Raw genomic sequence first — 24,859 nt, forward strand, 5'->3', positions numbered from 1 at the left:
ACAAGATGATGATATTTTACTACATGCTTTTTATGTATGTAGTAAACCCATTGACAACATGCATTTTATGCATGTAGCAAAATAGGTATGTGCACAGAATCATCTACTCAATTCCAAAATTAGCAACATCAGATGACAAAATTTAAGACAATGGAAAGGAAAATGCTTAGTTTTTTCAAACCTAGGCTTGCTCTGGATATCATCCTCTGGGTAGGTCTCACTGCTGTGAGTTTACCACCAGAAGTTTATAACAGATTACAGACAGCAGACAATGATTTTCGTGTAAATACCTTCCATGCTGTTGTTGATCAAGCTATTGCGTAGCTTTTGCACATATATTTTTAAAAACAAAGCAACAGCTGCCTATCATTTTATCATTCAATCAGATGAACCATCTCTCTGTGAAGTACTCTCATACTACTAAGGCTACAAAAGAGATTTCTAAAAGCAAGTTGTGAAACTGAAAACAATATCAAACATAATGGGAACCACAATTCGGCTTTCATTCGGCCACACCGTAGCTCTTGCAATACACACTGGTGGCTAAAAGGCTAAAATAAATTTTTCATATAGCACTACTTTTCATAATTAAAAACGGATATACCTAACAGATAATTAGGAATCCCTTACGGTATACAGGCTGATTTGGGTTATAATGGCAGCTAGACTGAAACTGTTCTGGGATGTGCAAGCAGCATCATTTTTATATGCGTTGATCTGTACTTTGTTTTTGGCAATAATATATGTTGGCTAGTTGAGATATTTAGATATTTGCATTCTAGATAAGTTAGTAAAGATAGTAAGAATTTATATGAAAATCTTGAACTAATGATTGTGCTGGTAATTACAGGCAAAGACACTGATTATTCTTAAGTAAAAGCAAGATGGACTAAAATGCTCAGTTTGCTTACTACTATTTAGGTTTTAGAATTTATACAGTAATATTTTTGGATATGTGTGGGCCAGATTTTAGATATGTGGGGGATATTTATTCTGACTGGGGATTCTCTGAGCTTTCTATTTGTGGTTCTTATTAGTTGTATTAGTCCATTTTCACATTGCTGATGAAGACATACTCAAGACTGGGCAATGTACAAAAGAAAGAGGTTTAATTGGACTTACAGTTCCACGTGGCTGGGAAACCTCACAATCATGGCAGAAGGCAAGGAGGAGCAAGTCACGTCTTACGTGGATGGCGGCAGGCAGAGAGAGAGCTTGTACAGGCAAATTCTTGTTTTTTAAAGCTATCAAATCTTGTGAGACTCACTCACTGTCATGAGAACACAGCAGGAAAGACTTGCCCCTGTAATTCAATCCCCTCCCACTGCATTCCTCTCCAACACATGGGAATTGTGGGAGTTACCATTCAAGATGCGATTTGGGTGGGGACACAGCCAAACCTTATCATTAGTCTTGGGTAGGGTAAAACCCGTTGACAACATCTAAATATATCACTGAGTAATAGTCATGATAAAACAATTTGACTGATGCTCATGACATTGATTATGAGTCACTAAGAAAAGGTGTGATTATTTTTAATAATTTTGCCTGCAAAAGAACACTTGGTTTGCTGTGTTTAAGTATGGGACAATCTTTTTAAAAAGATTTTTTATCAAAAATGGTTAACATAAAAGAGCTGAAGGACTTACACTGACAAGCCCTATTTATTGGAAACAGATATACTCACAAGCCTTTATCCTAAAAAGCACCAGAAAAATATTTTAAAAGAAAGTAGTCACTTGTTTTTTTCATTGCCCTTTAAAAGCTCTCTCATCTCACCTTTGATTCTAAGGGAGAGGGACGTCATTACCTTCATCTCTGGAGTCCCCACAGGGCCCTGCACAGTTCCTTACATAAAGAAGGCAGGTAAATGTTTGGTACCTACATGAATACCTACCATGTAAGTTGTATTTCACCATTTTACCCTTGTGTAAGGAACAGGAGAAAACATGAATGGGCCAAACATCACAATCCCAAATTTCATTCGTGGTTCAATAAATAACCCTATAAATCAGGAATGGCATTTACTGGACTGGACAAGGCTTTCTGATGAGCTGTGCAAAGATGGTTTCCCAAGTTTATTTAGGCTCACTTGGAATGAAAGCTACGATCAACTGGTAAAGCCTACTGGGGCAAAGCAAGACCTAGAGGCAGCACACGCAATATCATACCGCATATTTAAACCAGACACACTAAACAAACCTCCGAAATGCTCATAAATAACAAGTAAGCAGGTCTCAAGAACAAATACAAACAGCTAATACTTTTTCTTCCCCCCATTTGCTAAAGGAGGTTACATGTAAATGTATAAATGAGTCCCTTGAAAATCATACACTGTCAAGGTCTTCTATTTCCAAAGAAATGAGGAATCATTATAGGCATTTTAAGTGCTTCTAAATATATATATATGTTTGATAATCTGATTAAATTCAAGTGTGGAAAATTCTCTTTTCTCACATTTTGTCTCAGCAAAAAAAAAGTCGATATGACTCATCCCAAGAACCTTTTATCTTGATGGATTCTATTTATCTCATTTCAGTTACAGACTTGCATAAATAAGAGAAAAATACCTAAAAGAAAGAAATGACAAATTCTGGTGTGCTTTTTATTGTTTTCTGACAAACAACCTAGCCCACTACCTCCAGGTTATGGCACTCATAAGCCATGGTTAAATCTCACCTTCAGTTTACAAATAAGAGAACCTGCAAGGAATGTGCTGGGTGTTATTAGTTTGGCTCCAGAACTGTAACCACAGCAGGATGCCTGGGCAGCTGGGTACCCAGCTCTAACTGAGGAGCTGGGAGAGGGAGCCTGGGCTCCGGGAGCCACAGCCTTTCTTTCCTTCCATCTTCTTGGGCCTTTGAGATACATGATACTCTTCCTGCCCTACTTGGTCTTCTTAGTCAGCTGTTTTTTTGTGTGTTTGTTTGTTTAAACCATCTGTATTTATCTTTTCCTTGGCCAAATTATGAAATACAAGCATTTCCTAAACATTTTGTTTACTCACTGAATTTCACCTAAAACCCAAGGAGTTTCATACTTTTCCAATTCTTATATTCCTTATACGGATCTCTCTCAATTGCTCTAGAAATCAGAAAATTTTGCTTCTAACTTTTATAATTTGAATGCAAGGATGCTGGGGAATTCTCATTCTTTTTCTATTAAGTGTCCCATACTTTCTAAGATGCAAATTAAGAATTCAAATTTTCTTATAGTTTTTGAAATGTTAAAAGATGCCTGTTTCATCACGTGATTTTGCTAAAATTTTAAACAGTACTTAGACTCTGATTTGACTGCTAATCTGGAAGTTTAAAATGTACTTTGTTCTTTTTTTTTTTTCTCTGAGACAGGGCTTTGCTCTGTTGCCCAGGCTGGGGTGCAGCGGTGCAATCTTGGTTCACTGCAACCTCTGTCTCCTGGGTGCAAGCAATCCTCCCACCTCAGCCTCCCAAGTAGGTGCGCACCACCACGCCCGCCCCGCTAATTTTTGTCTTTTTTGTAGAGACAGGTTTTCACTATGTTGGCCAGGCTGGTCTCGAGCTCCTGACCACAAGTAATCTGCCCACCTCGGCCTCCCAAAGTGCTGGGATTACAGGCGTGGGCTACTATGCCCAGCTTACAATGTACCTTGTTCGTATTTTCAGGCAGTTTTCTTCCATACTGACATGTTATATTTAATTTTTAATACTAGCTTATTGTGGTAAAAATCACAGACACACAGACACACAGGCATTTTTTTTAGTCTGTCCCCACTCCTTTCAATCTTTGCAATGCTTTTACTGGAGGCTATGTTCCGAGCAAACATGTCTATGAAGACACCAGATTCTCCCAGTCTCATGAAATGGTATAACTGCAGACCCTGAGCACTGAGCATCTTCTAATTCTTATCTTGTTTATATAACTAAAAGTATGAGAGAAATTTGTTGTGGGTAGGGTGGTGGTAGACATTTTCACTACTATTAAAACAAGAATCAACAAGAAAAAATGCTATTTACTCTTAAACTTGAAAACATAGCTTTTATGTAGTACTGCACGTTTAAAATACTTATAAAACATAAAAGAGAGATCTAATTATTATATACATTGAACTATCAATACAAGTGAAGTGATAATGCATTGATCCCTGATTTCTGTTACAAAGCTATGATTTCATCTTAGAAAAGCATAAGCATAATGTTGCTGTCTTACAAAACCAAACTGATTTTCTTTTCATTTTGCTTTAAATACTGCTTAGCTTAAAGATTACATCTTATCTAGCTACTGCTTTGTAACACCTTGTAGCTGTAAGCAAAATCACTCGGACCTGACAGTATTCTTAACAGTTCTCCACACTGCAATATAAACTGATGTCTCACACTAAGAAAATAGAAAAAAAAAAATGCATTCTCACAGGAAATTTTATCATATCCTTTCATAATATGCTTACTTTTGACTTAAAGCTTGGTAAGAAAAGATCTGTATGGTTAAAAAGGGAAAACTCTTTTATGGCTGTGAACATACCTCTAAAAGAATGTATAAATAAAACAGTTAATCTAGATACAGTTATCCAACTTTGCATTCAACTTGGAAAAGAACGCTACCCTTCAAACAATTAGCAAATAGTTACATAAACACCTGCTGTGTAAAAGACAGAACCATAAAGAATAAACAGAAGACACAGTTCCTTACTCCAGTAAGCACTGTCCTGTGGGGAGTTAAACACAAGTACGTGGAAAATGCAGTTCTGGCTGAACTCATTAACTGTGAACTTATCTGTGCTCTCCGTGGTTGGTCTCTGAGACCTGACTCAGTGAGCACAGTTTAATCCCTGCCCAAGCTCAGCAGATGCAATGGATGCTTGGGAGAGGTGGTCTAAGAAATATGCTGGCCAGACTTTCCTAAGCTACATGTCACCAAGTTAAGGAATCAATGCAATTTACAGAAATGCCTTCAATGAGTGGACTAAATATGACCTAAACTTTTTATCAACTTTTGAGTATACAAAACTGCAAAAACATGGAAGACATCATGTGTGGTGTGTATAATTACATGTAAAGTGATTAAGAATATCAAGTCTGGAGTTAGATCTGAGCCTGAGTTCAAATCCTGGCTGTACCCCTTAGTACTCCCATGGCCTTAGGCAAGGCATTTAAACTCTCCCTCCGTTTTCACATCTACAGAACGAAGACCAGACCAGCACCTACCTCACGGAACTGTCATGAAGATGAACAGGAGAAGATGCGTGGAAAGTGTTACTACAGTGCCTGGCACATTGTAGCTTTGAAAAATGGTGGCTGTTCTTGCTTTTATTATGGCTGTTACCATCACTAAAAAAAATCACCTGCTAACCTGAGTTCCCCGTCTGCCACGCAGCACACAGTAAAAGGTGCTCAGGCTACCAGGTGAAAGACAACCTCCTCCAGCCGTGCTTCCCTGGTTTTAAGGTGGGGATAACAACAAGGCCCACCTCTTTGGGTTGTGTGTGGTGTGAAGATGACAGTAATGAATTCATCATGCTTAGCCCAGAGCCTGGCACACAGTGTCTGCTCATCACACCATGGATGTAGTGAAGAATCATTCCAATGATGTAAGTGCATAACTAAACAAACTAAGTTATTAAAATACCAGTAAGGAAATAAATAGGTGTTATGATTACAGAGGAGGGAGAAGGGGAAAGTCCTACTTTAGAGAGGGGTACACAGGGAATGTCTCTCTGAGGTGACATGTGATCTAAAGCCTAAGGAATGGGGAAAGAGGAGACATGAGAGAGGAATGGGGAAGAGGGATGGAGAGAGGCCTAGGGAAAGAGCTGGAATGAATGCTCCATGGGGTCAGTTATTTGTGTCAGTCCTCTTCATCACTGTATCCCCAGACCCTGGAAAATGCCTGGCACATAGTAGACACTCAGTAAAGATATATACACTATTTATATATCTCAAAACATCATGCTGCACACCTTAAATATACAGATATTATTTGTCAGTTTTTAAAAATATGAAAAAATTAAAATTAAAAAATGATCACACACATAAAAATGATGTATACAGAATGAAGGAAGAAAGAATATTTCTAGCAGGGAGATCTACAGATGTAAAGGCCCTGGTGCATCTCAACAACAAACAAACAAACAAACAAACCGAGGGGAGGTGGTAGGCAGCAGCACAGTCAGCGCAGCGTGGCTGGGCACAGCGGGTGAATGGCATGGGGTAAGGCTGAGGCAGACAGAGGCCAGATTACACAGGGCCTTGTCACCCGAAGCTTAAGCTCTGGGTTTATTTTTCTTTTAAAGAGATGCCACTGACAGGTTTTAGCAAGGAATGGTATGGTCTAATTTCTTTCTTTTTCTTATTGTATTTTTTTAAGAGACAGGGTCTCACTCTGTTGCCCAGGTTGTGAGCTCAAGTGAATCTCCCACCTCAGCCTCCCACATAGTTGAGACTACAGGTGTGCACCACCACTCCCAGATAATCTTTCTTTTTTTTTTTTAATTTTTGTAGAGATGGAGTCTATGTTGCCCAGGCTGGTCTCAAACTCCTGAGCTCAGGTGATCTTCCAGCCTAAGCCTCTCAAAGGGCTGGGATTACAGGCGTGAACCACTGGGCCTGACCTAATTCATTTCTTTAAAAGATCACTCTGGCTGCTGTGTGAAGATATTTTGGGAAAGCCTGAGGGAAATGAGGGAGACCATTGGAGAGACCAGCGGAGCAATTCAAACAAGGGGTGTCAGAGGCTTGAACTAGAACAGCGAACTTGTTGATGGCCTAGATGATAAGGGATAAAGGACAGAACTCTGGAATCATTCTTAAGTTTCTATTTGAGCAAGCATAAGACAACTGTGCTATTTACTGAGAAGCGGACAACTAAGAAGGAACAGATTGGGAAGAAGGCAACTGAAAACTGACAGTTCTATTCTGACCTAGCCACCCAGAAACATCCTGAGTTAGGATGTCAACTAGGCAGCTGGTCATCCGAGGCTGCCACTCAGAGGAAGGGGCTATAAACATGCAAGGTGGTAGAAAGATGGTATCCAAAGCCGAGGGATAAGATAAAATAACAAGCTACAGGTCTTTGTCAGGTAATAAAAACCATGAAATCTATCATGCTTCTCTTCTTGTTGGGCTGCCAGAAAGTTCCAAAGTAAATATCGATCTTCAAGGAAAATTATCTTCTCTAAGACTTTGGATATGATGAACTACTGCTTTTGCTTCCCCATCTCTTTATGGCGTCTTGTCCTCTTTCATCTAAAATATGCTTTTGTAAGCATAAAGTATAATGAAGAAAAGAAAAACAAAGGAAATGATGTAGCATAGTAACAGGATTTGGGTAGCGAGTATTCTGCACTTAGAGACACATTAAAGGTATCAGCGAGTTGTGTGCTGCTCTGATCGACTCTCAGCTCCTCAAGGGCATTAAGCCACTTCTTATTCATCTTTGCATTCTTGTGAAATGCAACCATGTCCAGCTCAGAGTAGACAGGTACCAGAGGTGCAATGACAGCAGGTATCATTTATTTGTAAATTGAAGGGGTTAAGGCCTTATCCGAACACTGTTAAGATGTTTTAAACACAATATGGTGGGTGATTAAATACGAGTCAGTGACACAGACAAATCTGTGGTAAGGGCAACTCTTCAAGGCCTCGATTAGAAGACTTCAAGCAGGAGATCAAACACTGAACTGAGCTTTGAATGCGGCATCTCTTTTGGATCCTTGGAAGCATACTTCAGAAAGGAGTCAGAGAACAAGGAAGGGGAGAACATATTCAGAGGCAGTAAGGAGGCTATTCTGGCTGGAGGGAAAGAATTTTGTACACACACACACACACACACACACACACACACACACACACACACACACAGTATAGGGTAGAAGCTCAAAAAACCAGGCAAGGACACAGTGTGGAGAACCCTGAGTTCCAAGAACTTCACGTTTTAGAGTTTTAGAAAGTTATATGTTCCTGAGAACCTAAGTGTTACTGAAAGAGAAGTTTAAGGAAGATCAGACACATCCAAAATGTAGAATGGATGAGAAAGAAGGGAACCTACCAGGATGTGGGCAAGCATAAGGCACTAAGAATCAGGTGAAATGTGGCCACAAATTCCCAACAGTCAAGTCAACAAAATTTGTTGAGTAATGTGATATGGAGAAAGAGAAACTCGGGAATCAAATTTTAATCGGAGATTTGAGAATAGGTGGCCAGGAGAATACTGATAAACAGAAACGGGAGACAGCGGGAAGACATGATTTTATACGAAAGATGATGACTTTTATTTTAGACAGAGTTGAATTTAAGATAACAGTGGCTACCACCTCCAGCCCCTTACTCCCTGCAGTGCCATATGTATGCAATCTGCTAGTCTTGGCTAAGAAAAACTTCCCTGAATGGTATTCCCACATAAACACAAATAAACACAGTGGAGAAATCCTTTCATATAATATAATCTCCTTCTATAACTGCAAACTCAAATTTAAACAGATAAAATTGTAAACACAAAAATAAAAAAGCTCCAAAAATTGTCTACTTCTACAAAAGTATTGTGATTGTACATTCAGATGTTTAAAAAACAGTATTATATGAAAAGATGCTCAACATTATTTAGTCATGAGGGAACTAGAAATTAAAACCCCAACGAGATACCAATTCACAAGTACTAGAATGGCTGGAAAAAAAAATTTTAATCTAATAGTAACGAGAAATGACATGGATGTAGAGCAACTAGAACTCTCATGCACTGTTGGTAGGAGTGCAAACTGGTACAGCCACTTTGGAAAACACCTTGACAGTTTGTTTCTTAAAAAATTAAACATATACCTTCTGTATGACCCAGGGATGCTACTCCTGGCCTCTTACCCTAGAGAAGTAAAAACCTATGCAAATATTTACAACAGCTTTATTTATAATAATCAAAAACTGGAAAACAAGTCAAATGTGTATAAACTAGTGAATAAATTGTAGCATATCTATACACATATGGAATACTACAAAGTAAAATAAAACAAACTACCAGTACAAGCAACAACATGAAAGAATCTCAAAAATATTACATTAAGCAAAAAAAGCAAAGCATAAGATGGTATAATAGTACCCTGTATCTATTTCTACGATGTTCTGGAAAACAGAAGACCACAGAACAGTGGCTCACAGGGGCTGTGGGTAGAGGAAGGGCACTGACTACAACGCGGCATGAGGGAACTTTCTGGGTTGATGGAAATACTCTATTTTGGTTATGGTGGTGGTTATAAACATTTATTGAAACTCATAAAAATGTACATGTATAAAGGGTGAATTTTATCATATGCAAAATATTCCTCAAGAAACCTGACTTGATAGAAAAAAAAATTGCAGCATCTTAACATTTGCTCAAAGAGAATTTTTAAATCACAGCATTGTCATCTATGATTACTCTGAAAAATTCTGGACATTTCTTAACTAGCTAGAATTCTACAAATGTCCTTAATATTGAAAAGAAATAAACACTATGCTTTTTCCTTCTTTAGGCCTTGAAACATTCCTTTGCAGAGTTAGGGCATAAGGATGTTAGAGTGTGCAGAAGCTGTGTGAATGCTGGTTATTGAGACACTAATAAAGTAAGTCTTGTTTGCTGGACAGCTGTTGGCTTCATTGTTCTTTTGTCACACACTAAAAAGGAGAGCTGTTATGCTAATGGAATGTGACCTTCTCATTGGATAGCTGTTACATCATGACCTGAAACGCTGCCCGAGAACTCTATTTTCACCACGCACCACATAGGAAACGGTAAAACAAACAAAACAACAAAAGAGCCAAAAAACTATATTAAATGAGCAATACTCCTTAAAATGAGATCACTTATAAGAAATACTTCTCAATACTTAACATCCCATAATTTACTTTGCTAATGACTGTTTTTTCTCAATTTAGTATCATTTAGTATATAACCTCAACAATTTATTTCTAAGTCCAAATAATTTTTATGATACTCCTCAAAAGGCATTTTGTATGAGCACTCCATGACTAGTAAATCTATTAAATTGTGAGAGTAATTTCTTTATTTTTGTATTAGCTAATGCCTACCTAGATTATTTTATGGCCTGGTCATTTATGAACCATCTTCACTAGAACAAGGGCTTTCAAAGTTTCTGGACCATTATCCACAGCGAGAAATACATTTTACATTGCAACCTAGTACAGATACATGTGTGTGTGCATGCATACATAACACTGAGGTCTTACAAAATAAGACTTACTCTTACCATTTAAGATGCCCTCTACTATATTCTTCTTTATTATTGTCTTTAAAATGCTGACAAAGACCCACACAATTCATATCACGGCCCACAGTTTTCAGTGTCACTGCACCAGAAGGTGAAACACCAATGCAACGCCTCTGCATGTTTTGAATATAGGCTTTTTAAAATGTGTTTTTTTGTTGTTGTTTTTCAAGTTCCAGGGTATGTGTGCAGGATGTGCATGTTTGTTACACAGGTAAATGTGTCTCATGGTGGTTTGCTGCATGTATCAACCCATCACCTAAGTATTAAGCCCAGCACGCATTAGCTACTTTTCCTGATGCTCTCCTTCTCCCTCCCAGGCCCCTGTCATTGTGTGTTGTTCTTCTCCCTGTGTCCGTGTGTTCTCCTTGTTCAGCTCCCACTTACAAGTGAGAAGACGCAGTGTTTTTTTTTTTTTCTGTTTCTGCATTAGTTTGCTGAGGATAATGGCTTCCAGCTCCATCCATGTCCCTGCAAAGGACACGATCTCATTCCTTTTTTATGACTGCATAGTATTCCATGGTGTGTATGTACCACATTTTCTTTATGCAGTCTATCATTGATGGGCATTTGGGTTGATTCCATGTATTTGTTATTATAAATAGTGCTGAAATGAACATACGCATGTATGTATCTTTATCACAGAATGATTTATATTCCTTTGGGTATATACCCAGTAATGGGATTGCTGAGCCAAATGGTATTTCTGGTTCTAGGTCTTTGAGAAATCGCCACACTGTCTTCTACAACGGTTGAACTAATTTACATTCCCACCAACAAAAGTAAAAGTGTTCCCTTTTCTCCCAAGCTTCATCAGCATCTGTTGTTTCTTGACTTTTTAATAATCACCATTGTGACTGGCGTGAGATGGTATCTCACTGTGGTTTTGATTTGCATTTCTCTAATAATCAGTGATGTTGAGTTTTTTCTCATGTATTTGTTGGCTGCATGAAAGTCTTGAGAAGTGTCTGTTCATGTCCTCTGCTCACTTTTTAATGGGATTGTTTTTTTCTTTTAATTCGTTTAAGTTCCTTGTGGACTCTGGATATTAGACCTTTGTCAGATGAATAGGTTGTAAAAATTTCCTCCCGTTCTGTAGACAGTCTGAACGCTCTGACGATAGTTTCTTCCACTGTGCAGAAGCTCTTTAGTTTAATTAGATCCCACTTGTCAATTTTGGCTTTTGTTGCAATTGCTTTTGATGTTTTCCTCATGAAATACTTGCCCATGTCCATGTCCTTAATGGTTAAAACATGTTGTTTTTTATAAATAGCTCACTGACCTTCCCCAGGGTTGTCTCACAACTCACCACACTCTGCTCTTTCCCTCTGGAGGCTCCTAGTCCTGGCTGGAGTGAGCAACCAAGATGGAAGGGACAGTCAGAGCCCTGAGACCCTGCTGCTCCCCATCCGAGTGGTCCTTATATAGGGTGCTGGGGGAGCTGGTCCTTCTTAGTCTTTAAGTATTCAAGGCTTTGCATTTTTCCTCTCCCATTTACCCTCACTGTTAGTCTTTGACTTCTAAACACACACACACACCCAAAGCAAAATGAAATTTAACGGTGGAGAAAGAATGGCAATATGGAAAAAAGTAAAGCTAAGTTTTTTTTATTATCTATGGATTTCAGTGCCACCTGCTATGCCTATTTCCTAGGAGCACAGCCACCTGAACAAGTTTAAAAGGCTGAAATTGCATGTAAATCACACATAAAATGTATTTTCTTTTTTTTTTTTTTTTTTTGAGACGGAGTCTCGCGCTGTCGCCCAGGCTGGAGTGCAGTGGCCAGATCTCAGCTCACTGCAAGCTCCGCCTCCTGGGTTCATGCCATTCTCCGGCCTCAGCCTCCCGAGTAGCTGGGACTACAGGCGCTGCCACCTCGCCCGGCTATTTTTTGTATTTCTTAGTAGAGACGGGGTTTCACCGTGTTAGCCAGGATGGTCTCGATCTCCTGACCTCGTGATCCGCCCATCTCGGCCTCCCAAAGTGCTGGGATTACAGGCTTGAGCCACCGCGCCCGGCCATAAAATGTATTTTCAACTGCTAATAGGTTTCGGTTGCTGAACTTCTAGTCAACATTATGTTCTACTCTTTCACACTCAAACTATTAGGTATGTTATAATTAGAGATAAATTTTATGTGAAGATTGAGAAACTTACTTTTAAGGACTCCCATAAGGGAAACTGGACCAGAGAAAAAGGAATCTGAAGAGAGAAAGAAAAAAAATCAAATAAATTAGGCAAAAAAGAGCCAAGTTTGCCTGTATGACTATATGAGCCTGTAATTATTACTTCAACTTTACAACAAAGCTAATATCAAACAAATTCACAGTTATAGTAGACATAATGTTTAGAAAAAGAGTTAAAACTGTGGCCTGTGGATTTTCATTTTTTGCTGAGATGAAGTCTCGCTCTGTCACTTAGGCTGACAGATCACCACCCTCGACCTCCCAGGCTCACGAGATTTTTCCACCTCAGCCATCAGAGTAGCTGGGACTACAAGCACACGCCACCACACTCAGCTAGTATTTGTATGTTTTCTTTAGAGGTGGGGTTTCACCATGTTTCCCAGGTTGTTCTCAAACTCGTGGGCTCAAGCAATCCACCTGACTTGGCCTCCAAAAGTGCTGGGATTACAGGCGTGAGCCACTGAGCCTGGTGATCTTCTAAGTTTTGAGCCCAAGGGACATAAAATGATGTTGTGAAGCCCCTTTGAAATGGAAAGAGAAGCACAACAGTCTGGCTACTGAAATGACAAAATAAATATTTCCCAGCATAATGAAAACACTTTAGGACTTGACATTTCTGTGCTTAAGAGCCAAGGCTGTCTACTCCTTAGCAGGCAAAGTGTTAGGATTTAAAGGAGAAACCCAGAGGAGAGAGAAGAAAGGTAAGGTAGGGGGAAAAGTGTTAGGGGAATGAGGAGACAACAGTGAGGAAAGAGGGAGCAGGAAGAGAAGGGGAGAGAGAAAGGAGTGGAAGAAAAGGAAAAAGTGGAGAGCAGAAAAGAGGCGGGTAAAAAAGGAAGCAGGAAAGGGGAACAAAAGCAGGGAGGTAGAGGGTGCGGGGGCAGAGAGGAGGAGGACAGAAGACAGAAAACAGAGGGCAGAGAAGGAAAGAAGAGGGAGAAAAGAGGAGGGAGGAGGCTGGAGGGCAAGGGTAGGTGGAGGGAAGAAAGAGGAAGCAGACAGAGCTACCTACAAGAGTCAAACTTGAGAAACAGGACTCCAGGAACGGAGCAGCCAGTGTGGGAGTGGGAAGCCCACACCCCTCAAGGAAGGATCACCAAGTCAGTCAATGCTGGGGGACTGGAGAGGTTCTAACAAAACACAGCGGGACGTGGGTTTGAGCGCTGATCAAGTCCCAGGCACAGCTGGGGAGGGGAGTCATCTGTAGTAATGAAGTATGAGCGGTCAAGAGAATCGCCACACTTAGAGTTAGGTATTTACAATGAGCTGTCTAACAGTAAGGGCTAGAACCACCAACACTTCTCATGTGCCAGATATCTGCAAATAAGCACTCTGTAAGCTTCATTTCACTGAATCCTCATAACGCATGCTGAGACAGTTAAGTAGTATTACTTCCTTCATTTTATAGTTGACGAGAATGAGGTTCAAAGACGCTGTGTAACTTGCCTAAAGGCAGTTAGGAGGTAAGAAGCCCAGACAATCTGACTCTAGAGTTTTGTCTAACTACCACTATCCCCAGGAGACATCTAAATTATCTGCATATAAATTCACCCACAGTACAATCTGTTATTAATTTTCTGAAATTCAAACTTAAGACACCCATGTCATATTTCCTAAGATAAAAATGTCTTCACACCAGTGGACCCCACCCAGCAGCTGAAGTAATGTCCAGTCACAGCCCAGGGGACCAGTGCTGGTGGTGGTGATGCCCATGGGCACGCACACGCCATGGGCCCAGTACTGGCATTGCACAGGCAGCCCAGCTGCAAGGGAAAAGTAAATGTGGACTTTGAACATTATCACTATCACTACATGTGGGTGGGTAGGCGTGGCTGTAATGTCCCAGTTTCAGAGGAATTAATGGGTATTTACCTTCACGTGAATTGAGGGCATTCTTTCTTTCTTTCTTTGTTTTTTTTGAGACAGTCTTGCTCTGTCGGTCAGGCTAGAGCACAGTGGCACGATCTCAGCTAACTGCAACCTCCGTCTCCCAGGCTCAAGCAATTCTCCTGCCTCAGCCTCCCAAGTAGCTGGGATTACAGGCATGTGCCACCACACCTGGCTAATTTTTGTATTTTTAGTAGAGACGGGGTTTCACCATGTTGGCCAGGCTGGTCTCGAACTCCTGACCTCAGGTGATCCACCCGCCTTGGCCTGGCATTGTTATTTCTTAAATATTTATATTTAATCAGAAATTTAAAGATTAGCATCATCTGTCTTACTCAGCTACAGCAAATGATGGCCCCAAATTTGACAGACAGTGACCACAGAAAGAAAATCTGTCTACCATTCAGGAAGGAAATGTCAACGAGAAAAAAGATCAATGTCAACAGCCTGGGCTAATTTGACAAGCTAGAATCTCAGAGAAGTTTGTTATCATCATAAACAGGCCGCCAGCCCACCCTGAATGTCAAATTTCCCTAACAGTAGTTAAATTTAGTTTTTTATTGTCACAAAAACATAAAAGCATCTGACACCATCCATTCTGAAACTCGTGTTATATTTCCAATTAATTATCAAAACAATAACTTGACTGTGTAATAGGTTTCTAAAAGCTTTTCTAAATTTTTTAAACTCTATAATATGTAATAAAATATGCCCCAAAAGACAGGTAGTATGATTATGGATTAGTAGGAAGATAAATATTTCACATTTATAAGATGAAAAAAGCTTTAAAATTCACTCTAACGATCCACGTTGGCATCATTCACTTCTCAATTAAAATCACCTACAAATTGCATTGAGTGTTATCTACACTTATTTGGTACTTAATACTTTAGATTTTGAATTCCATCATTAAACATTTTTCCCATTTCCTCTACTGAAAGTTACTCATTGAGCTGTTCCTTCAGTTTAAAGAAATAATTTTAAAATCACACATTTGGAACGGTTGGCTGTACTATTCCACTGGGTACTTATTTTAAAAAGAGGGCCGACAGTAAACCCCAGCTTTACTCCCTAAAACAAGATTGACAGTCTAAAGTAATTAAATATGCTATAAATGCCTAAATAATTAAATTTGCTTCTGACTTCTAGTAGTGAAATATCCCTCATAAATTCCTGCTGTGTGAAAATTTTTCAAATATTCTTCAAGTCAAAATTGTATCACACACTTGTTGTCATTTACAATATGAACAAACAATAATAAAAATGTGTTCCACACATGTGAAAGATGGGCTGCCAGCAAATACAGCTCCATAGCTAAAACAAACACTATTCCCAACGTCTACAGAACGCGGGCCCGTCAGAAAGCAAGGTCCCTCCCCACGTCTGCCTTGAAGTTACATAACAGTGATGTTTCTTCAAAATGTGGAATTTTATACCCCCAAACAGATGTAGGCTGTTATTCTAAAATGTTTTATAGATGAAGAAAATGAATAGCTGTACTCAGAGGTCTTATATTCCAAAACACAACATACCCATTTTATTGCACCTAAAGTTACAAAATGGCTCATTGTTGTGACCTGTTTAATGCCTCCATTTAAGATGTTTTGTTTGAATAAGGTTGTTAAGACCCAGGGCACTAATAAGTGAGTGGCAGTAAACCCAGCTACCATCAAAGACACAGATGGAGGGGGAAGAAACCTGCTAAAATTCAACATGGATTCCACTTAGTAATAAACAGAGCAATAATTCTATACAAGAGTGCATGTGAGGATTCCAGGTGAAATAGGGATAAAATGAAATCTGGGTGTGGTAAACAGGAAGGGCAAGTTAGGCATCACTAATGAAATAAAGACAAAATTATATTATGAGCACATTTCACCTATCACAAAGTGTGGGACTAGAATTATCTTTGAAGCCAATCAATGCTTCTAACCCTGTGGTCTTAAAATAAATGCAATCTAATGGTCCTTTAATAGCAAAGTGATTTATAATACAACTGAAGAGACACAAGATATGATTTCTAAGGTATCATTTAGCCCTAACATTCTATTTTTCAATTAAAAAATTACATTACAATACCAATACATTTTTTAAAAACTTATAAGACTTGACTGTAAGCTACAATGAACATAATGCCACCATGGGTGATCTAGGAAGCCTAAAGGACCAAGAAAGTCCATTTAAAAAGCTGTAAAAGCTTTTGTAATTGGCAGAAATAACCAAAAACTCTCTAGCGATAGATTTAAAAAACACAGAAACCGTGTGCAAGACCTCTAGTTGAATGAAGAACAGCATGGAATTGGTAGGCTTGCCATGTATAGCAGAGTGGATCCAAGGACTGGCCCACTGCAATTTTCAAGAGATCTACAAGTGATTCACAGAAGAGTCTCCTTTTTCTTGCATGACAATTTCCAAATTCTAGTGGTTAATTTAGAGTTTTCCATTCTACTGTCCCACCGACAACAAAACCATTCTTTTAAATACTCTGAACCTTTTCCAATTCAACCCCAGGGGTAACCAAGGACAAATGAAGTTGAAGACCTAAAAATTCCTTGTACCAAAGTGATAATTATTCTTAAAAAAACAACAACAGAAGTGAGAACCATTCAAAGCTAGTCTGCTAGTATTCAACATAGCGGGAAAGAATTCCAATAGTAAATACATTCTGATTTTTTTAACAACTACAGTTCATTTATTTATACTGTACCTAAGGAAAAGAGCATATACCCAATAAAAGAAATTAACCTAAAAGGGGGAAAATTGAAAGTGGGTTACTCCTTAGGTTAATAAAAACTAAAGCATCTTTCCAAAGAAAACATTTAAAAAAAAAAAAAAAAAACGAGCAACAGAATCTAATAGAGAAAAGGAGATGAGTGTGAACAGTTTGATTCTTAAGTAAATCTTTCAGATTTCAAGGCCAGGGGCATTAGGAGTATCTCCAAACACAACTCAGTACATTAGTCGTAAATGCTATCACTGAAGGTAATGATTAGATTTTCTTTTTCTACATTCTACAGAATCATCACAGTAATTTTGTGTAGATGGAACTGGTTCCTAATGTATCAATTTACATGTTAGAGTGCCAGTTATATAACACTATTTTGTAATGAAGATAATGACAATGTCAAATTAGTCTGTAATTCACTATACTTCTGAAGCCCTGGAAACAAGTTTCACTGTTTTTCAGAAGTATTTAAATATTTGACACCAACTTATGATAAAAATGCTCATCAAAATAAGAATGGAAGGGAACTTCCTCAATCTGATAAAATATACCTCCAACAATGTATGGCTAATATCATTCTTAGTGGTGACAGACTAAATGCTTTCCCCTTAAGATCATGAATAAGGTAAGAATGTTTATTTTCACCACTTCTATTCAACATTGTGCTGAAGGTCCTAGTCAATGCAATCAGGCAAGAAAAAGAAAAAAAATTAAAAGAAATAAAAAGCAAAGATTGAAAAGACGTAAAACTGTCCCCATTTACAAATGACATGATTGTTTGTGCTGAGAATCTTAAGGAATCAACACACACACACACACACTCTCTCTCTCTCTCCCCCAACATAATTTCTAAATACTAGCAGCAAATAAATGAAAAACAACTTTTTTCAACAAAAAATTATATTTACAATAGTATCAAAAGCTAATTCTAAAAGTTACATAAAAATGCCAAGGACCTAGAATAACCAAAACAATCTTGAAAGATGAAAGAAAGGTGGAGTACTGACAATATTTGATTTCAAGATTTACTCTAAAACCACTATAATCAAAACAGTGATCAGAGTAACCAGGCGTAAGGATAGACAAAACAATGAAATAGAGGAGAGTGCTCATAAACAATGATTTCAATAAATGGCACTAAAACAACTGAATATCCACAGGATAAAAATAAGCCTTGACTCCAACCTCAAAACCCTACACAAAAATTAATGAGAGCTGGATCACAGACCTAAAGATAAAAGCTCAATCCATAAAGCTTTTAAAAGAAAACAGGTGCAAACTGGTGATCTGTGGATAGAAGGAGATTTCTGGGACCACAAGACGCAATAACCACAAAAGAAAAAAAACTTTTGAAAAATTAATTTACATCAAATTTTAAAACTTCTGCTCATCAAAAGGTTAAGAAAAATCCCAATGGCATATTCTGCACAAATAGAAAAATCCAAAATCCACCACCAAGATTCATGTGGACCTCAAGGTACCCCAATGAAAGTTGGCGGTCTCATACTTTCTGATTTCAAAAGTAGCTACAATGAACAAAACTGTGTTGTAGTGGCATCAAGACAGACAAATAGACCAGTGAAATAAAACAGCCCAGAAATAACGCTTTGCATATATCGTCAAATAATCTTCAACAAGGGTGCCAAGACCATTCAACAGTGAAAGGACAATCTTTTCAACAAACGACACTGGGAAAAATGGATGTCCAGATGAAAAAGAATGAATCTGGACCCTTACCTCATACCCTATATAAAAATTAAAGTAGAAGAAGGAACTAAACATAAGACCTAAAACTACAAAACCCCCTGAAGAAAACACAGGGAAAATCTTCATAACATTAGATTTGGCAATGATTTTCTTGGATATGACACAAAAAGCAAGGCAACAAAAGCAAAAAGAAATAAATGGGACATCAAAATTAAAAACATGTGCATCAATGAATGCAATTAACAGCATAAAAAGACAACCTACGGAATAAGAGAAAACATTTGCAAATCATGTATCTGATAAGGGGTTAATATCCAGAATATATAAAGAATTCAACAAAACAACCAGATTTTAAAAGAGCAAAGGATTTAAATTGACATTATTCTAGAGAAGATACACAAATAGACAACAAGCATATAAAGAGATGTTTATCATCACTATCATTAGGGAAACACAAATAAAAACCATGATGAGATATAAACTCACACCCTTTAGGAGGGCTACTAGCAACAAAAACGGAAAATAACAAATATCCTTGCTGGCAAGGGTATGAAAAAAATGAAACCCTTGTTCACTGTTGGTGAACAAAGGATATGCAAGGCTGCAGTCACCTGAAAACAGTATGGCTCTTCCTCAAAAAAATCAAGTAGTAGAATCAGCATAAAATCCAGCAATTCCATTTCTAGGTATACACCTAATAAAAAGGCAAGCCACAGAGTGGAATATTTGCAAAATGTGTATTTAACAAAGGACTTGCATTCAGAATATAAAAATAACTTTCAAACCTCAACAATAAAAAAGAAAGCTTGATTTTTAAAATGTGCACAAGACTTGAACAAGCCCTTCACAAAGGAAGATAGGTAACATAAGCACGTGATTCAACATCATTAGTCATCAGGGAAATGCTGAATAAAATCTATTTTTTTTTTTTTTTTTTTTGAGACGGAGTCTTGCTCTGTGCCCCAGGCTGGAGTGCAGTGGCGCGATCTCGGCTCACTGCAAGCTCCGCGCCCCCGGGTTCACGCCATTCTCCTGCCTCAGCCTCCCAAGTAGCTGGGACTACAGGCGCCCACCACCTCGCCCGGCTAATTTTTTGTATTTTTAGTAGAGACGGGGTTTCACTGTGTTAGCCAGGATGGTCTCGATCTCCTGACCTCGTGATCCGCCCGTCTCGGCCTCCCAAAGTGCTGGGATTACAGGCTTGAGCCACCGCGCCCGGCCGAATAAAATCTATTGATAAAACAATTTGATGGTTCCTTAAAAAGTTAAACATCGAATGACCTTATGATCCAGCAATTTTGCTCCTGGGTATACAGCCAAAATAACTGAAAACAGACTTAAACAGACACTAGTATCCCAGCTTGCAGTATAAGTCACAATAGCTGAACAATCTAAGTACATCAACACACAAATGAATACATAAAATATGGTATATACATACAATGGGATGGAGTATTATTCAGCCATAAAAAGGTATAAAGTTCTGATACATGCCACAATATGGATAAACTCTGAAAACACCATGCCAGGTAAAATAAAAGGACGAATAATGTATGATTATAATCATATGAAATATCTAGAAAAGGCAAATTCATAGAGATAGAAGCTATATTAGAAGTTGTTTGTGGGGGAACTGCGTTCGAAGCTGTAGCCTGGCTGGGGGAAGGGTAAGCAGGAAGCTCTGTACTTAATGATACAACCTTTCTGTCTGAAGTGATAAAAAGGTTTTAGGAATAGATAGTGATGACTGTTACACAACACTGTGAATGTAATTAATGATGCTGAATCTTACACTTTAAATGTTTAAAATGGCAAATTTTATGATTATGGTAGTGGCAATTTTCCCACAATTTTAATTTTTTTTTTTTTTTAGAAACTGCAATGAGGTGCCATTATCCACTAAAATGGCTGAAATCAAAAGACTGAGAAAATCAAACAACAGAAAAGATATGGAGCAACCACAACTTTCATACTTTGCTGGTGGGAACTTAAAACTTTCAAAGGTGGTTGCTCAGGTTTTAATTTGAACGAGAAATTTTACTCCTAGGTATTTATCCAAGAGCAACAACAATATACGTCCACAAAAAGATTTATACATGAATGTCGTAACAGCTTTAATCAGAACAACTAATGTCCATCAATAGGAGAAGGGCTAAACAAATTGTGGTGTATTCATATAAAGGAATATTAGTAACACAATGAAAAAAATTATTGATACATTGCTGTAACATTGACAACCCTTGCACAGGTTATACTGAGCAAAAGAAGTAAGAAACAAAAAGAGTGCAGATTATATGATTCTATTCGTATAAAATTCCAGAAAAGGCAAAAATAAACTGGGTAGGCAGAATGAGACTGAAGATGAGAGAACTTTCTGTGAATAGGGAAACATTCAATATCATAAGGATATGGATTACACAACTATACATTTGTCAAAAGTGTACATATATAATTTGTGCATTTCAATATATATGAATTTTACCTAAAAATGTACTGTAAAAAATATAATAGTAGTCAAGGTGAAGAATGAGAGTAGACATAAATGAAATAAAAACGGCAGAATATTGATAGCTTTTGCAGGTTGGTGATGGGTACTTCATGGTTCATTATATAATAAATTCAATTTACTTTGTGTACATCCATAATAAAAAATAAGTATATGTGTAAAGCATGACTACATTTGCATTAAAATTAATATACAGAAGTTCAACCAAAGTTAACTGTCATTAACAATTTGGAATAAATCTTCTGATTTATCTCCACGCATTTAGTTTTAGGTTTTAATTTCAGGGGGTTTGTTTTAAACATTAGTATGTGTTCCAAAACTTGATTTTTTCCCCCAACATTATCTTAAGTATTTCCATGTTAATACATTAATAGATCTATCATTCTTTCTAATGCACAGAATTTCATAATATTTAACTATCCCTCATTGATGGGTTCTTTCCATTTTTCTTCCTCATAAAACACAACTTTGTTCAATCATTTCATTTTAATCAATCATTTCTAATGTGTAGGACATTCTAACTGTATCATACAGACTGTAAATATTCCTCAACATACCTCACACTAACATGGTAGACTAAGACCCAGCGTTAACATTTCCACAGTACAATCATCCATAGAAAACGCCCAGTGTGAACGGCTGGGTGTATCAGAACACAAAGAAATCTGCTTTTAGGTATCAAGTTTAAAAAATCAATCAAAATGAAAATTACAAAATCACACCAGCTTTCACAGTTGAAGTGAGTGATTGTAATGCAAAATTCAATATAAACCAATCCCCTAGCTAAAGTTCAGTATTTGCTTTCAGATTTCATCCTACTTCCAGGAGTCTGTAAGCATTACTGATGCAGCGCAATTATGGCATCAAGATTTTGCAACACATGTCTGATTTAGCAAAATATAAATTATGATGTCACAGTTGATACAAATTGTACCTCACCTAAAAACAAAGTGCTAAAAAGGAACAATTTTTGCTCGTTGAGGTTCTTAATAAAATCAGGAACACCTGAAAAGTTTTTTAAAATCTATTACTAATTATACACACACACACATACACATATGTTCCATTTTTTCATTGGCTTCCTGGAATGAACTCTGCATCACACCACAATTTTTAAAATTGTCACTCGGCAATCACGATGATTCTTGTTTATGAAACCTGAAAACTTCTTGTAAGAAGCAATCAAAGAAGTTCATTTTTGGTTCTTCACAGTCATTTCCAGTATGTTAAGCAGTATTGACTTAAGTCCTTTAAGAAAACAGCCACGCAGTAGTTGAGGAAGGTAAACTTAAGACTCAGAAATTTCAAAACCAGAATTCCTATCAAAATGTTAGAACTTGCACAGGATCAGGAAACAGCTGTTCTTAGTTAGAATTTGCATGCAACTTTAATCTTTTATCAAATATAATCCGGTTGCCTTAAGATTTTTTTCCTGCAGCTGAGAATGACATCACTGTGTACAGTTCCATTGTCTTTCCCACCCCCAACTTTCCTTCCCTTTCAGCAGCACATTTTAGCATCTCTTTACTGAGACAACAACAAAGAGGGGAGAGGAAAAATGAGTGACCAATGCCTCAAAAACATAACAATAAAAGGTAGATTTTATTTTACTTATTAATTTATCAAATGTCCTTTTTAACAAAGGCATATGCTTATTTATCCAGGCTTTCCCTATTTTTGAGCAATTTTTCTGGTACCAAAGATGTTTTAATTGATGGTTTCCCAAATTCTAAAAAATAAAATTTTAAAACCTAGCCAGGAACAAGAAAGGTTCTCATCTAATATTCAAATCATTTGTATAGATACATCCTCTGTGCATTTATGCAAAATTACAATTAGAAAAGAATCATGAAAAACATTAATAAAAAGCAGCTTGTTGGGTGGTTAGGTCCTGTGAACAGCTCCCTAGCTTCCTCCTTTCCTACTTGCCTACTCATCTACCCCCCTTCCTTCCTCCCTCCCTCCTCACCACCCCAACTTTCCCAAAACAATCCAGTATTAAAAACACCTTTGAAAGCAGCCCTGTTAACAAAAGATGGCAACGAGGAGGCTTAGCAGTAATGCAGCATGGACCAATTTATACTGCTGTATGGCTGGAAGACAGAAGGGCCTAAAGAACAGAAGAGAAGACGGTAAGCTTGATGAGGGAGGCTGGCTTACTTCTCACCACATCTAGCATCTCACCTAACAGGACACTCGATACATATTTATTACATCAGTGAATGGAGGAAAGGCAAAGGAAGGGACGAAGAGAAGGGAGGGGATAAGGCTAAAAGAGTTATGGGAGAACCCGGGTCTTCTGGCTCATGGTCCAAGGAATAATATTACTGTTTCAACTCATCTACTGCTAATTTATAATATTTGTTAGAATAGTGTTTTGAGAGCAGAATAATAAGACAAAAGAATATCAATTATACACAAAAAGGATAAAACACAAAAATAAATCCCATTCTTTACATTTGTTCTTCAGTTAATCCAACAGGCCAGATAAATACGCACATATACACATCCCAGGAATTCCCAACTCTGGAAAATCACTCCATAAATGCTTTCCCAATTAATTCTTATTTATGATAATAGAAAACAGCACCACCATCCAGATGTTGAGATCTACAAATAATCTGCTTTATACATTCAGAGAAAAGCCATGCTTCTACAATCATAATTTGGAACAGAATTTAGGGCATTCAATAAATAGGCAATTAACAGCCACAAGACACTGCCCCCAATTTACTGCTTTTTTCCCCAGTTGTTACACAGGTTGGAACCTACTACATAACTTATAAACACTCTACCACAAGTAATCAGTGTTTGACTCTAATTACAATAGTTCATTTATATCAGCCAATTAAGAGATAAATCAGGAGAGAGAGAAAATAGAATGTAGGATCTGATACAGATTTTTTAAGTTGGTAGGAAAAATATGTATCAGCTAATAAAAGGAGAAACAATAAATTAAACCAGATTTTATCAGTTAGCTTGCTGCAGTAACAACACAACCCTCAAATCTCAGTGGCATACATCACACGTGTATTTCTCAGTCACATTACATGTTAGCCCTGGGTTAGCTATGGCTGCCCTCAAAGCTGTGGCTTTTGCCCTGAGTGTCTTCTTTCCCAGAATCCAATCCAGAAGAACAGATCATATTTGGGACATGCTATTCTCAAGGTAGAAGGCAGAAGCAAGAGGGATGACAGAAATCTACTATATCTCCTAAAGCTTCCGGTCAGGGCCAGGCACAGTGATTCACACCTATAATCCTAGCACTTTGGGAGGCTGAGGCCAGTGGATCAGTTAAGGCCAGAAGTTTGAGACTAGCCTGGTCAACATGGCAAAATCTCGTCTCTACTAAAAATACAAACAAATTAGCCAGGCATCGTGGCGCACACCTGTAATCCCAGCTATTCGTGTGCGGCACAAGAGGCTGAGGCACAAGAGTCACTGGAACCCGGGAGATGCAGGTTGCACTGAGCCAAGATCATACCACTGCACTCCAGCCTGGGTGACAGAGTAAGACTCTGTCTCAAAACAAAACAAAAAAACAAACAAACAAAGAATGCTTCTGTTCAGGACTCGTATACTTCCACAAATACTCCATTGGCCAAGTCATAAAATCAAGCC

At 38.0% G+C, this 24,859-nt stretch overlaps 1 protein-coding gene across 8 annotated transcripts in view; it reads right to left on the reverse strand.

Annotated features, from left to right (window-relative positions):
• SLC25A26 (solute carrier family 25 member 26) overlaps nt 1-24,859 on the reverse strand; it is a 163,787-nt gene that overhangs the window by 22,969 nt on the left and 115,959 nt on the right. For 6 of the 8 annotated variants that reach the window (XR_002520351.2, XR_002520350.2, XR_002520353.2 and 3 more), the window contains one exon: nt 12,385-12,429. The exons of the other annotated variants lie outside the window; for them this stretch is intronic. Coding sequence is in view for 3 of the 6 variants with exons in the window: in XM_021934257.2 (XP_021789949.1) it covers nt 12,385-12,429 (45 nt within the window). In the remaining 3 variants the exon portion in view is untranslated. The remainder of the gene's footprint in view (nt 1-12,384; nt 12,430-24,859) is intronic. 8 annotated transcript variants of the gene reach the window in all.

This window comes from Papio anubis, chromosome 2 (genome assembly GCF_008728515.1).
Source record: "Papio anubis isolate 15944 chromosome 2, Panubis1.0, whole genome shotgun sequence".
Classification (NCBI taxonomy): domain Eukaryota; kingdom Metazoa; phylum Chordata; class Mammalia; order Primates; family Cercopithecidae; genus Papio; species Papio anubis.